General features: G+C 32.0%; 4 protein-coding genes across 4 annotated transcripts; 3 read left to right on the forward strand and 1 right to left on the reverse strand.

The window, feature by feature from the left end:
- Nucleotides 1-1,987: 1,987 nt before the first annotated feature.
- LOC111686633 (histone H2A.1-like) lies at nt 1,988-2,776 on the forward strand. The gene is made up of 2 exons (XM_023449001.2): nt 1,988-2,148; nt 2,256-2,776. The coding sequence occupies exons 1-2, from the start codon at nt 2,133-2,135 to the stop codon at nt 2,606-2,608; spliced, it is 369 nt and encodes a 122-aa protein (XP_023304769.2). The 5' UTR covers nt 1,988-2,132; the 3' UTR covers nt 2,609-2,776.
- A 2,337-nt stretch (nt 2,777-5,113) lies between these two features.
- On the forward strand, nt 5,114-5,540 carry LOC111686630 (histone H2A-like). The gene is made up of 2 exons (XM_046956693.1): nt 5,114-5,234; nt 5,295-5,540. The coding sequence occupies exons 1-2, from the start codon at nt 5,114-5,116 to the stop codon at nt 5,459-5,461; spliced, it is 288 nt and encodes a 95-aa protein (XP_046812649.1). The 3' UTR covers nt 5,462-5,540.
- A 2,952-nt stretch (nt 5,541-8,492) lies between these two features.
- On the forward strand, nt 8,493-10,718 carry LOC111686634 (asparagine--tRNA ligase, cytoplasmic). The gene is made up of 5 exons (XM_023449002.2): nt 8,493-8,681; nt 8,815-9,389; nt 9,453-9,745; nt 9,840-10,218; nt 10,275-10,718. Exons 1-5 carry the CDS (start codon nt 8,648-8,650, stop codon nt 10,668-10,670), a joined length of 1,677 nt encoding a protein of 558 aa, XP_023304770.2. The 5' UTR covers nt 8,493-8,647; the 3' UTR covers nt 10,671-10,718.
- Nucleotides 10,719-10,860: 142 nt separating this feature from the next.
- Nucleotides 10,861-14,336, reverse strand: LOC111686635 (general transcription factor 3C polypeptide 5). The gene is made up of 8 exons (XM_023449003.2): nt 14,131-14,336; nt 13,875-14,076; nt 13,249-13,366; nt 12,869-13,130; nt 12,577-12,804; nt 11,338-11,469; nt 11,066-11,278; nt 10,861-11,008 (listed from the first exon to the last, which is right to left on the reverse strand). The coding sequence occupies exons 1-8, from the start codon at nt 14,248-14,250 to the stop codon at nt 10,880-10,882; spliced, it is 1,404 nt and encodes a 467-aa protein (XP_023304771.2). The 5' UTR covers nt 14,251-14,336; the 3' UTR covers nt 10,861-10,879.
- Nucleotides 14,337-14,622: the final 286 nt, after the last annotated feature.

Below are 14,622 nucleotides of genomic sequence, written 5' to 3' on the forward strand. Positions count from 1 at the left end.
TTAATATTCATCTGACCTTTTTGGAAAAAAGAGGACTTTCATCAGGGTGGTGCTGTGGTCCTAAATTGGAATGAAATTGAAAAATTTGTTTATCTGAGAAACTATAGGAGCTAGTATCTTCAAATTTTACATGAAGAACTTTAACATTCATGTAAACATTTAGAGAAAAATGGGAGAACTTTCAATGCGGAGATTGGCCCTTCCAATATGAATTAATACATTAAATACATACATTATTATTCATAGTTTTCACGGCTTCCACTAAAATCGTTATTAGCGTCTAGCATCTCCCATATGACAAAAAAATTGTATATCTGAAAAACTATTATAGTTAGAATCTTTAAAATCATTAAGGGCGGGTTTCTTACTACTCAGTTAAACTAGGTTTAACTTGCTTTTAGATTAAATCCGAAACAAATTTAGGCGGAGTTTAACCGCTGAGTTTTTCAATTATGCATCTAGAATCAATTAACTTTGTTTGTATTGCCAACTTTTCAGTGAAAAACATAAACAATGAACAGCTATTTTTTTTGCAAATATCACTATTGTAAAATATAAAATTTTAGAAATAATATAAATAAACGTTTAAAACAGTAATAATATCAGAAAATTACTATTTACTTAATATATAAAGTTTTTCTTCTTCCGAATTTATTATTTTATTGTTTTTGTTCATTGTGTTTTCTCATTTATACTTTAGGTTTAATTGGCCAATTACACTCAGAGCGGGTTTTCTACTACTCAGTTAAACTAGGCTTAACTTGCTGTTAAGTTAAACTCGGAATAAATTTAGGCGGACTTTAACCGATGATTGTGTTTTTCAGTTATGGATTTAAGCTCAGTTAACATTGCTGGTATTGCCAACTTTTCACTCAATACCATAAACAATGAACAATAATGTTAAATAAACATTTAAAACAATAATAAATAAAACAAAACAAAAATCCGCCTTGCTTTCTTAATTATTTTCCAAAAATTCATTACATTGCGTCTTAAGCTACAATTTCTTATTCTACCTTCTTAACTTGTAACTGACTAAGATTTAATTAAAATCGGTTTCACAAATTACAGCTTTGCTGTATACACTCGTATAAAGATTAATATCTATCATGAAAATTTCCCAAAAAAAAAGAATAAACAAGTATGAATTTATAGTCGAACATTGCCTACCATATGATACCCTACACCAGTCAGTATGTTAAAATTGTGGATTTTTTCACATGAAGCATTTAATTTGTTTTATTGTGAAATTTTTTACTTATTGTTGACAAAAAAGAGATTTTCTACAAGAGGGCTCATAGGGGAGAAGGGGTTAATATGGACCTATCCTTATAAATTTTGGTAAATGAATTTAAGTCTAATTCAAAGTCATTTATGTAGATTTTGATCGTTTTATTAGTAATTATAAGTTAATTTTGACCTTCAAGTCATTTTCTGAAGGGGAGTTTGTATGGGGGCTAGGGTCAAATGAGGCCCGATCTCTAAAAAAAATAGTATTGTCATTTATTGTTCTATAAAACTAATTATAGTTGATTTTTGTTGGTATTATAAAACATTTAACGTAATTTTGAGTCTAAAGGCCCGATTCGGGGGGTACGGTTGTATGGGGGCTAGGAGAAATAATGGACCGATTTCAACCATTTTCAATAGCGTTCGTCCCTGAACCAAAAGAAGAGTATGTGCCAAATTTCATCAAATTATCTTGAAAATTGCGACCTGCAGCGTGCGCACAAAGTTTACATGGACACACAGACAGACGGACGGACAGACGGACATAGCTAAATCGACTCAGAAAGTGATTCTGAGCCGATTGGTATACTTTAAGGTGGGTCTAGGACCAATATTTTTGGGTGTTACAAACTTCAGCACAAACGCATAATACCCTCCCCACTATAGTGGTGTAGGGTATAAAAAGGAACAAAAATCCGCCTAAAGAAAGTTTTTTATTTATATTGCTTTTAGGGTAGCAAAGCACGCTGGGTATAGCTAGCTGTGCTATAATCGTAATAAAAGCTCTCATTCTCATTTGTTTATTTTGTTTTGTTTAGACATACATACATGTATGTACGTATGTATATATGTATGACTTGTATTTAAACCGGCAAACTTATGAAAAACTTTTTCATTGTTAAATGACACTAATTAATTGTAAGTAATGGAAAAGCAGAAGAAAATTAGTACAATTAGAAAATCTCGTTCTAAAAAGGCTAATTTAAACTTTCCCGTTGCTCGCATACATCGTTATTTACGTAAAGGTCGTTATGCAGAACGTATTGGTGAAACAGCTCCTGTATATTTATGTGCCGTTTTGGAATATTTAACATCAGAAGTAATAGAACTGGCTGGTAATATTGCAATCGATCGAAATCAAAAGAGAATTATTGAACCGCGAGATATAAAATTTGGTATTGAATTTGATCCTGAGCTAAGCAAATTCTTACCAAACATAACTATACCGAATAGTGAAAAACTTTTGTATATTGAACCTGCTTTACTCACTAATTGTAAGAGTTTTAAAACTATATATTCACATAACCAATTCACTTGGGAAGTATCTAACGAAGTAAAGACTACACATAACCAACCAGTGATTAAGGATAATCTCTAGTGTTTAGTGTCTACACAGGAGGAGCGGCAGATATTTTCATTAATGAAAAGCGGACTTTTTCATTAGTACACACTCTACAGATGTCGATTTTGTTCATAGTTTATTATAAATAGTATTAAACTTTTAATCCAATTAATTATTTTTTAAGAATATTTTAATAAATACAAAATAATACAAAAAAGTAAATTAATTATTAATTAGGTCTTAATCATTTTCAATGGACTAAATCGACTCAGAAAATGATTCTGATCTAAAATGGTATACTTTAAGCTGGGTATAGGACCAATATTATTGTGCGTTACAAACATCAGCACAAACCCAGTATACCCTCCCCTCTAAAGTGACAGAATAACTTTCGGTTAAACAATAACCGGAGGTAGAGTTAATGCGGCTAAGGGCGGGTTTTTCAGATAAAGATAATCGACATTCTTTGTTTAAACCTAGTTTAATATATGTTTTGTGTGTTTTCAGTAAACAGTAACTTTTTTTTGGGGGGGGGAGGGGGGTTGGTTTGTTTAATAAGGATGGCGGTGCATTAAGCACTCATATTGCCAGGTTATCACACGTTTGTCCAGAGAAAACCCCACCAAACGACCTATACCTTCATATAGGAAGTTGGAGCATCCGGATTAATTTCTGGTCTTCACCAGAAAAAAGTTTTAGAGTTTTAATGGTCTCCACCAGTATATATTTGAGTTTAAATGTGGCTGTCGAAAGCCCAGCCACAAGCACAAGCCTGACCGTCCTTAAGAAATAAAAACGATGACGCGAAAGTTGTTCGCAAACTCAGACCTGAATTACAACTGAAACAGAAACGTTACTTATTATATTAGTTTAACTGAGTGTTAATTAAACTTAAGCTATTAGTGAAAAAACGTAATTAACAAAAACAATAAAACAATGATTTCGGAAGAACAACTCCTACGACTAACGAGGAAGAAGAGGAAACAATACCTCACCTTCTCTGCTATTGCCCATCTTTCAATGAAAGCAGAGAACAATGTTTTGGCCTTGCTGCTTTATCTTGTCTGGATGAGCTATCTGGGATATGCCTGAAGAATATCCTAAACTTTGTGTATCAAACCGGTTGGTTTAAATCTGGAAGTAGAGGGTAATATTCAAGCGTACTCCTACAACCACTAGGGTAACACAACGGGACCGCAATTAGGTGGACCCATGTGAGCCACTCATCCTTGATTGAATGGCTGCCCTTCTTACCTAACCTTAATATTTAAGGTAAATTGCAATTTTCTGATTTGTTTTGTTCTTTTTAATTATTGTTTTAAATGTTTATTTAAAATTTATCCAATAATTTTCATTTTACAAAAGTATTATTTGCAAAAAACAGCTGTTTATTGTTTATGTTTTTAACTGAAAAATACAATCATCGGGTAAAATCCGCCTTAATTTGTTCGGAGTTTAATCTAACAGCAAGTTAATCCTAGTTTAACTGAGGAGTAAGAAACCCGCCCAAAAAGTATTAAAAATATCATTCAAAACCCGTCATAGAGTTAATAAGTTGAAGAAACAAAAGTACCAAAAGGTTCCATTCATTTTTTACCCATTAAACTAAAAATATCCAAAAATTACTAAATGTATATACCTATTTTTTCCATAAGTTATGAATGAATTAAAAATGTTATTTCTATATTCATTTTAACCGTTTCAAAAAAGTACCAAAAACATGTCCGCCCTTTGTTTTTTATGTACATACATATGTATGCAGTTAAGGAGGGGCGTGGCACTTCTCAAATGACATAAACATTGAAATACGGATCTAGAAATTTATAAGATACATTTTGTACGGGTAACACTACTAACAGTATAAAATTAAAAAAATATATATTTGTATATTTTGTAATACAATAAAATTCAGCAATTTTTATCAGACACAGTATACATTGTCAATATCAGCAATATGCTCTTTATCTATTATACAAAACGTAAACAAAACAAAAACTTGCACAGGCATGCCAGAAAAACATTGTTACTTCTATATGACGTACTACACAATTTCCAATTGTATTTTAGATGTTTATAAAATGTTTAATTTTATTTCAGAACTTTCTACTTGTATTTAAGAAATTATTAAAAGTATTGCAGAATTTTTTTTATGGTATTTTAGAAAATTTCTTTCGAAATACAAATATAAATTTCTCAAATAGAATTGGAATTTAATTTATACTAAATTTTAAATTGCTGAAATATATTTGAAAACAAAGAGTTTTGAGAAATTGAGTAAACAATTTCTGAAATATGTATAATTGAAAATTAAAAAAAAGAATACAATTTCAATTTATTGAAATACAATAAGAAAAATCTGAAATTTAATTGAAAATGGTGTAGTTATTCGTAATTCACAATTAAAGTAAATGCTGAGTGTAAAATACCTCTCTCTCATTTATTGCATTTTTCTTTGTATTGGTTTGGGTATAAATATGTATTTAAAACGCTAGCATTACTAATCATTTCTTATTGTAAAATTTCATTAGTTTGTAGTAAGTAATGGCGCGACCGAACAAAAAGAAGACCGTTAGAAAATCTCGTTCAAAAAAGGCTAATTTAAAATTTCCCGTTGCTCGTATACATCGTTATTTGCGTAAGGGTCGTTATGCAGAACGTATAGGTAAAACAGCTCCTGTATGTTTAAGTGCTATTTTACAATATTTAACATCGGAATTAATAGAACAGGCCGGTTATATTGCAAACGAGCGTAGAGGCAGAATAGAACCGCGAGATATAAAGTTTGCGATTGCCTTAGATGAAGATCTAAAGAAGTTTTTACCAAACATAACCATACCGAAGAGTCAAATGTTTTTGTACGTGGAACCGGCTTTACTTAATAAGAAGTGAATATATTTATGTAGATTTAAGGTGTTATTAATTTTGTTTTATTATTTTTTAATAAAATACCTATTTAAGGTTTTTAAAGATTTAATTAAGTCGTTGTTAATTAGGTACGGACTGAAAATGTTGAAATGTTTTTTTCTAATTCAAAAGTCTTACCTTTATTACGTTGTTCAGTGTTTAGTGCAAAGTTCTTGAGATCGCTAAAACATCAAACTAATGGGATATCTCTTGGGAATTAAAGAAAAAGATAAAATCTGAAAATTAAAAGATGTTATTTTATTCTTATTTAAATATATCGAGCCCTTTTCGCACAAAAGACGTAACCGACAAAAACAAAATTTTACAGGAAAGCATTTTTTTTAATTATCATCGAAGTAGGACAAAGCATTACTACAAAACTCCGTTAATAAATACATTACATCTAACATATGGAATGCAGTTTGTTTCCATTTTATATTGACGCTATATCCGATTTTTTTGTCGCTTACGTCTTTTTTGCCGAGACAAATTTTTGTGATATAAACAATGTTGAGGCGGTTACGTCTAAATTCTCTGTTAAAAAAAATATTTTTTTGTGTATATCTTTATATAATTTGTATAAATCTGAAATTTAAAAGTATAATAAATACTTTTTTATAAGATTTTAAGATCATTTAGCGATGTCTGTAAGTCAGTCTTTTTGTTGAAAACCGGATAGGTTTCGAACGTTATGAGCTAAAGTGATGAAATTCTCTAAAGATGCTTATTGATGACAAATATTGCTTTGTGTTAATAATGGGCAAAAACGGTTCATGATTTCACTTAGCCTCAATACAAGTACTTCCAGGGAAATAGTCAAAACATTAATAAATATGTTGTTTATCTTGCAATCGGTATTAAATTTTGCAGAAGTCGGTTATATATACCTGTAAATTATGTTGGGAAGTATTACAGATATCAGGCAATAATTGACCCTAGCCTCCATATATGGATACTATAAGACAATGATTTTTTCCATACAGAAAATAAGCTTACAGTTAATAAAATTTTCAAAAATTAAAAAGTTATGATGAAATTCTACAAAAAACATAAAACTAATAACGCGTTTAAATTCTATAGACCTCGGTCCACAATTGACCAAATACCATGTCCACATTAACATCCATACATTGTAGTGCAATTGGCCTTATATCGAATAATTAAGTAAATTCTGGGACTATTGATTCATTAAGAGTGCATATACAGGTCCGCCTTCCGAAATCCACAAATTTACAACCAAATAAGAGTTGGTTAAATGGAAATAACATAAATGTAATGTAATTAGAATGAATTAAATTCATAAAAAGTTATAGAAAATTATAAATTTTAGCGCATAAATTGTAATGGCACAGTGATAATCACATGAATTTATTACAATTATAATCAGAAATGTGGCATTTCATTCACAAACAAGTTTAATACGTTAAGTTGTTCAAATTTTTTTTATCAATTTAATATATTTTAAAAGAAAATTTAGACGTAACCGACACCTTGCTGTTACAAAATTCATAAACATAAAATAAATGTGTACTTACGTCTTTTTTCTTTTTCTTGTAAAGTTGAAACAATTGGATCTATTGCTATGAAATTTTAAGAGATGATGCTAATAGACCTAAATTATTGATTTATGTAAAAAAAAACCAGTTATAAATCAGGTCTGAGTTGGGGAACAACTCTCGCGTCATCGTTTTTATTTCTTAAGGACGGTAAGGCTTGTGCTTGTTGCTGGGCTTTCGACAGAATTATTTCTATACCCGCTTTAATTTAATGCACTACTTCGTATAACTGTTTTAAGTTATGCGTTGTCTTCATTAAACGCGTGCTTTCGTTTTACCTCAGAGTGAGGTTATGTTTTTTTTTGACTGGTGGAGACCATAATATACTCTCCACCAGTATACCCAAATATATACTGTTGGAGACCATTAAAACTCTAAAACTTTTTTCTGGTGTAGACCATTAATACTTTTGATGAAATTAAGTCCGAAATCTACAACTTCCTATATGAAGGTATAGGCCGTTTGGTGGGGTTTTCTCTGGACAAACGTGTGATAACCTGGCAATATGAGTGCTTAATGCACCGCCATCCTAATTAAAACAGAAAAATGTAAAAAAATGAAAATCGAAAATCAAGTCGCTTACGTCCATTTTGCAAAAAGGGCTCGATATGTTTTATGTATAATGTGCTTCATACCTACAGACCTTGTGATCTTTACAACTTAAGCATCAAACTCCTTTAAGACTAGTCATATACATTTGTATATAAGGATAGTCTTTTGTACAAGATACCGTAATAATCAGAAGTACTTATGATGATCAAATCCATCAGGCAAATGCCAGATAGCTCCAGAAAATTATACTACTAAGTCGCCTCTATGATTCTTAAGATATATTTAGCTGCCAGTAAAGTTTCAAACTTAGCTACTCACATGTTCAAGTATCTAACCATATTCCTGTCGATGTAGAACTTTCCCGTATCCAGTTTAATTGATACAATAAAAACTCGACCTCCTATTTTTATTTTACAATATTATGACAAAAGATTAATTTAACAATTTGTCCCTTTTATTGAGCTGAATCCAATTAAACCAAAACAAAATCTTTAAATAAAACTTCAAATAATTAATAGTTAATATTTTAATTAAATCACTAGCGCAAAATGCTATTTTAGTAGAAAAATTCTGTAAAAATTAAAAAACTATCAAAAAATGAAAAAATCTCTCCCATCTCTAATTTACCATCACTAATAAAAATCTGCCTGCCGTAATCTATACAGAAAATTAACAAAGGTAGCCGTCAATAAATATTAATAAATAAATTAATTGGCGTCAACAAAAATATTGTATTATAAATTATTCTATTAAGAAATTACATCTTAACTTACACCAAACTTCCTTAAAATTTTCATTAAATAGTATATAAAATGTTTGTGTATATTGAATTAAGCAATGTTTCCCATAAACAATTGATATCTAACAGCCGGCATAAAAATGCCGCCAACGTTCTTATAATCAAACGGCGTTGTAAAATTTATTGCGGCACAAGTCTTTGCTTTGCAACTGCTCTTAATTTTTCTAGTGAAACGTGAGAATCTGATGCAATTTTAGCAAAAATAAAAATTATAAATTAATAAATAAATAGCTATAAAATCACCAAAAAATCTTTAACACAAAAATGCCAGCTGACGAGATGGCCAACTTAACGTTGGGTAAGTTTAAAATATTAAAGAAAATTGTCAGCGTAGTGCACGTTGTTGAGCTGGCAACCGATGACACACGTCTATACTATGTATCTATACATGTGCAAATATTTTTTAATTTGAAAAATCCATTTTTCTCCAGGAGCTATATATACTTCCGAAAAGACTGGCAGCGATGAAAATGGTGATGGTTCCGAATTGAAGCCATACAAAACCATTTTGCAAGCCATGAGACATGCTGGCAAGGAACCTTTCCCTGTCATCTATGTCGATAGCAAAGACCCTGAAGCGGCTGAAAAATATGAAGCAGCTGCCAAGTCTCAATTGAAGAAAATCCAAAAGATTTGGGTACGTGAAAGTTTTAAAAATGCCGATAAGGAAAAACGTGAGGCTGAAGACGCTGAGAAGCGTAAACAAAATTTGGATGAAGCCAAAAAGATTGTCATCTCTGAAGATCCCAGCTGGCCGGCAGCTGAAAAGATACGCATCTTTGAAGGTGCAGAAAACCGTGAAAAACGTGTAAAGATCTTTGGTTGGGTTCATCGTTTGAGGCGTCAAGGCAAAGGTTTAATTTTCATTACATTGCGTGACGGTACTGGTTTCTTGCAGTGTGTATTGCATGATCGTTTGTGTCAAACTTATGATGCTTTAACCCTGTCTACTGAGAGTTCAGTACAATTGTTTGGTACTCTTAAACCTGTGCCAGAGGGTAAATCGGTGAGTTTAATAAAAAAAATAAAATTTAAAGCTAACATATTGTACTATATATGTATAATTTAGGCTCCGGGTGGTCATGAATTGCATGTTGATTATTGGAAATTAATTGGATTGGCTCCTGCCGGCGGTGCCGAAAGTATTCTCAACGAAGAGGCTCATTCCGATGTTCAACTCGATAATCGTCATATTATGATTAGAGGTGAAAACACTTCGAAGATATTAAAAATGCGTTCGGTTGTAATGCAAGCATTCCGTGCCCATTACTTTGATCGTGGTTATTGTGAAGTTACCCCTCCAACATTGGTACAAACTCAAGTTGAAGGTGGTTCTACACTTTTCAAATTACAATATTTCAGGTGAGTGGGCATTTTCCTTTAAGATGGTTCGATATTCCAACGGACATATGTTAGATTTTTCAATTATTTGAAAATATCATGTTTATTATTACAGTGAAGAGGCCTATCTTACACAAAGTTCTCAATTATATTTGGAAACATGTTTACCAGCGTTAGGTGATGTTTTCTGTATTGCACAAAGTTATCGTGCCGAACAGAGTCGTACTAGACGTCATTTGGCTGAATATACACACATTGAAGCTGAATGTCCCTTTATCACTTTCGATGATTTATTAAATCGTTTGGAAGATCTTGTCTGCGATGTTGTTGATCGTGTTTTAAAATCTCCTTGGGGTCATTTGGTTCATGAATTGAATCCTGATTTTAAGGCACCCAAAAAACCATTCAAACGTATGAACTATGCCGATGCTATTAAGTGGTTAAAGGAAAACAATGTTACCAAAGATGATGGTACATTCTATGAATTCGGTGAAGTATGTTTTGTTAAGAATAGTTTGTTGTTTAAATTTTAAATATATTTTGTTTCTAGGATATACCAGAGGCTCCGGAACGTAAGATGACAGACACCATTAATGAACCCATTATGTTGTGCCGTTTCCCCAAAAACATTAAATCTTTCTATATGTCTGCTTGCCCTGAGGATCGTGAGCTTACCGAGAGTGTTGATGTTTTGTTGCCAAATGTTGGCGAAATTGTAGGCGGCTCCATGAGGATTTACGATAATGAGGAATTACTTAAGGGTTATGAACGTGAGGGTATTGATCCCAAGCCCTACTATTGGTATACCGATCAACGTATCTATGGTGCCCAGCCTCATGGTGGTTATGGTTTGGGTTTGGAACGTTTGCTCTGTTGGTTACTTAACCGTTATCATATTCGTGAGGTATGTTTGTATCCACGTTTCTTGGACAGATGCAAACCTTAAGCAGTTTACAACATAAAAGGGATTTTAATTTAAATAAAAAAATAATAATTATAATATGAGCATTTAGAATGATTTGCATTAAAAAAAGAAAAACGTATAATATTTATTTGTTGTGATGAACAAAAACAAAAAATTAATTAAATATTCTTACATTATTAATAAAGAATTAAAGCTTAACTCATAAACAAATATGTACATAAGTGTTTTGTTTACGCGTTTCCTTCACCTTCTAGTTGCATTTCATCTAAAATTTCAACCAATTGTTCGTCATTCATCACGCTATCATCCATTTCTTCATCATCTTCCTCCACCTCGTCATCGTCGGCATCTTCGTGTTCCTAAATGCAATTTAATTTTACTTTTTAGCAATTTATCAAACAGAAAAAACAACTTACCTCATTTTCATATGAATCCACTTCTGCATGAATTTGTTCTTTACGATAGTAATTTTTTAATAATTCCTTTATGGAATTACTTACAATCTGGCGCACTTGTCCATCAAATCCCTGCGGTAACCAGCCGGTACGTTCATTGCATATAGCACCCGCCATGGGAGAAGGTATTTTCTCTAACATTTCTTGAATTTTGTTAATGCGTATATCACAATACTATGATGGTCGATTGTTTAAATACAGTGTTTCTTTTCAAGTTGAATTATCATACATACCCTCATCATGCATTGTCTGGATCTGGGTAATTTATGTTCATCAAAATAGGGATAATTGATATCTTGTACTAAAGCATTTATTTCATAAGGATTCTCTTGTAGCTTCTTTATCGTTGTTTTGCGATCTGAAACCTGTATTATGTTAAAAATGTTTGTATTAAGCGTAAAACATCGTGACTAACTAGTTTATAGACTAGAATATCGATTAGTTGGTAAACAAGGGTTTAAATTAGAATAGCGACTATTCTTTTTATTAGAATATCGCCAATCGATAGACACGACTTTCGACATATCTTAGATAAGACTTTCAACTTGTTATTGATTAGATATTCATGAACCACTCCCAGAGGTAAGGTTCACATCATATGGGTTCATCACACTCGGGAGTAGTCGGTAACGAAAGGGTGAGTGTACTAGCTTTAAAGGGAATGGAGCTCAAGGCAGTTAACCTGACAAAGGCAAAACCATTTGACGCAACAAAACTGAACTAAAAATATGGATGAGAGAATCCCATAAGACCTCTTGGAATAATGAAACTGTGAGTAGAATCAGGAAAATCCTATGGCGTAACCCTGATGAGAGCAAGACAAAAAATCTCCTCAGAATGAGCAAGTCTGGAGTTAGTATGATAGCACGTATTCTATAGTACGTATTCTGGATTACGAGCAAATTTATTCAATATTGGACGTGCGGATTCAGATGTATGTAGAGCATGTGGAAAGGACAGTGAAACTCTGGAGCACTTTCTTTGCCACTGTCAGGCATTCGTCAAAGTTAGATCCAAGTATCTTGGAAGTGATGTTATTCCGGAAATAACATTCCTGACTAACACTGATTGGAAAATTCATAGATATTACGTTCAGGAAACTGAGATTCTGAACACTGATCATAATTCATTCAGTTCCTTTTTTCTCATGATAAGGAGCTCACAACAGGCTCGATTGTGGCCTAGATGTATTTCTTCTGATTTGATGAAGTATACATCCTCCTATCAACCTAACCCTGGACTATATATTCGACTAGTAGAAAGACTAAACACTCAACTAGTCAAAAGACTAGACATTCAACAATTCTAAAGACTAGATATTTAACTAATCTAAAAAGTAGACATTTGACAAATAAATAGACTAGACATTCTACTTAACTTAAGACTAATTAAAAGTCTAATATATACACTAGCTTATAGACTGGCTTATAGTCTAACAACTTTTTAAAGTTTTTCTCTGTGAAACTACTTACAAATTCCGATACACCCGATCTAAATCTCAAACGAAAATCAAATGTTTGATAGTAACGTGAATTAAAATCTTTACGTGGATCATAGCCATAGCGTACATACATAGTACGCCATGGCCCAGTAGTGAAATAATAAGCCAATGAGGGTGTTATACATTTAAGTTTATCGTGCGACACGCCAGACTCATAAAGCAATGCTATGCGGGTCCAAATGGGACATTCTTCGAAGAGCTGGAAATAGAGTTTAAAACTGGCTTATATTCGCTTGTATTATTAAAAAATTTCATTTTATTACCTTTTTAACTTTTTGCAACTGCTCATCGGATACATATTTCACTTTCATTTTCTTTAAAATTTGCGAATCAGGTCTGGTGGGAAATGCATCAACCATACTGAAGGTAACAATATCACGACTTTCATAACTAGATTTACTTAAAACGCCTAAAGTTTCATTTTGACCATCTTCTTTGGAAAAATCACCGCGAAAGATCGTTGTATGCACAACATCTGAACGGGCGAACATTGTTGGCAGCGACATTAATTGCACATCCTGACGTCTGAATGAAAAAACAAAAATATTTTTTTAACATATTAGTTTAAGCTTCCTTTACATTAGTAAACTGAATTGAAAATTTTGCTCTTTGGTTAGTATAATAATATGAGAAGGTAACCTACTTGAAATAATCAAAATCAATTACTGATTTCGGTACTATGGTATCCAAGACATTTTTTAATTCGCCATTAGAAGATTTGACATCTGAAGCTAATGGTAAATATTGAAAATCACACAGAGCTACAAAAAATTAATACAAATTGAATGTTTACTTAAAAATTCGGTTTAAATAACGTGGATTAAAATTGAATTTATAATCTGGACTTTCGACTAGTCTATAAAAAAGTCTTTCGTTTAGTCCATAGACTAGACTTTCGATTAGTCTATAGATTTGGATTTCGATTAGTCTATATAATAGTCTTTCGAAAACTACATTTTCGCCAAGTCTTTAGACTAGAATTTCTATTAGTCTATAAACTTTACTTTCGACTAGTTTATAGACTTGACTTTGAACAATCTTACATACTTGATTTGCGACTGCTAAAGGCTTGACATAGACATGAGGTTCGACTAGTTTAAAAACTAGCTGAAAGTCTAGACTTTATGGATCCCATCTTAGCCTAGAACTAAACTAGTCTTTTGACTAGTTTAACTGGTCGAATTGCCAGACTATAGATTCTACTTTATGCTAATAGAATCTCCTTAATTTTCTTAATGCTAAAGTTTTTAACAATTTTTCAAAACTTACATTCAAACGTAAAGCTTTTATTTATATAGCCCATAATTTTGATGGTATATTGTGGAGGCTTATTAGGGTCACGTTTTGATCTTCTCACTTTAACAGATAATAAAAGACCCGCACGTTTATTACTCTCACCACAGATGGGCTTGTTAAATGGATTATCTGGATGGTAACGCAACTCCAAACGTTTAGTATCACCTCCCAATGCCTAAAATGTTTAGAAGTTAAGTATTTTCAGTTAACCCAAGTGACATTAACTTACCCTTGATATTTTGTTTATACCACCCAATGTGCTTATCATGTTTTCTATATTTTTAACCATTCCAGGATATTCTATAAGTTCATATTCTGTAGTTGTGCTAAAATTTAATTGTACAGACATTTTTTAATATTTTTATTTACTATTGTCGAAATTTAAGCAAAAAAAAATGTTTTTGTATGAAACGGCGGAAGTATTGTTAATGTTTACGTTAGTTATGTGTATTTATTTAACAGCTGTTTCTGTAGACATCGATAACATTAATAAATTCTATGTTGCAGCTTTATAAACAATGTTGCCAGATAATATTGGTAAAAAAAGTGAAAACTGACCCGCTGTCAACAAATCACAAAAAGAGCGAGCGACGAATTAAAATTAAGCGACTGTCGACATTTTTGACGTTGGTTAACAATATTGGATATTATAATGGAATGTATACTACTGATATTTCGTTTTCATTAAGAACAAAGTTCTCTCAACGCATCGTTTATATAA

Source organism: Lucilia cuprina, chromosome 2 (assembly GCF_022045245.1).
Source record: "Lucilia cuprina isolate Lc7/37 chromosome 2, ASM2204524v1, whole genome shotgun sequence".
Taxonomy (NCBI): Eukaryota; Metazoa; Arthropoda; class Insecta; order Diptera; family Calliphoridae; genus Lucilia; species Lucilia cuprina.

Bases quoted from the DNA above. Each gene is read 5' to 3' on its own strand.
- LOC111686635 (XM_023449003.2), bottom strand. From the start codon at position 14,250: ATGTCTGTACAATTAAATTTTAGCACAACTACAGAATATGAACTTATA. The intron at 13,131-13,248 runs GTAGGTTACCTT...TTTTTCATTCAG, and splicing joins ATTGATTTTGATTATTTCAA to ACGTCAGGATGTGCAATTAA. The intron at 11,009-11,065 runs GTAAGTTGTTTT...AATTGCATTTAG, and splicing joins TGGATTCATATGAAAATGAG to GAACACGAAGATGCCGACGA.
- LOC111686634 (XM_023449002.2), top strand. From the start codon at position 8,648: ATGCCAGCTGACGAGATGGCCAACTTAACGTTGG. The intron at 8,682-8,814 runs GTAAGTTTAAAA...ATTTTTCTCCAG, and splicing joins GATGGCCAACTTAACGTTGG to GAGCTATATATACTTCCGAA. The intron at 9,390-9,452 runs GTGAGTTTAATA...TGTATAATTTAG, and splicing joins CTGTGCCAGAGGGTAAATCG to GCTCCGGGTGGTCATGAATT.
- LOC111686630 (XM_046956693.1), top strand. From the start codon at position 5,114: ATGGCGCGACCGAACAAAAAGAAGACCGTTAGAAAATCTCGTTCAAAA. The intron at 5,235-5,294 runs GTAAAACAGCTC...CGGAATTAATAG, and splicing joins TCGTTATGCAGAACGTATAG to AACAGGCCGGTTATATTGCA.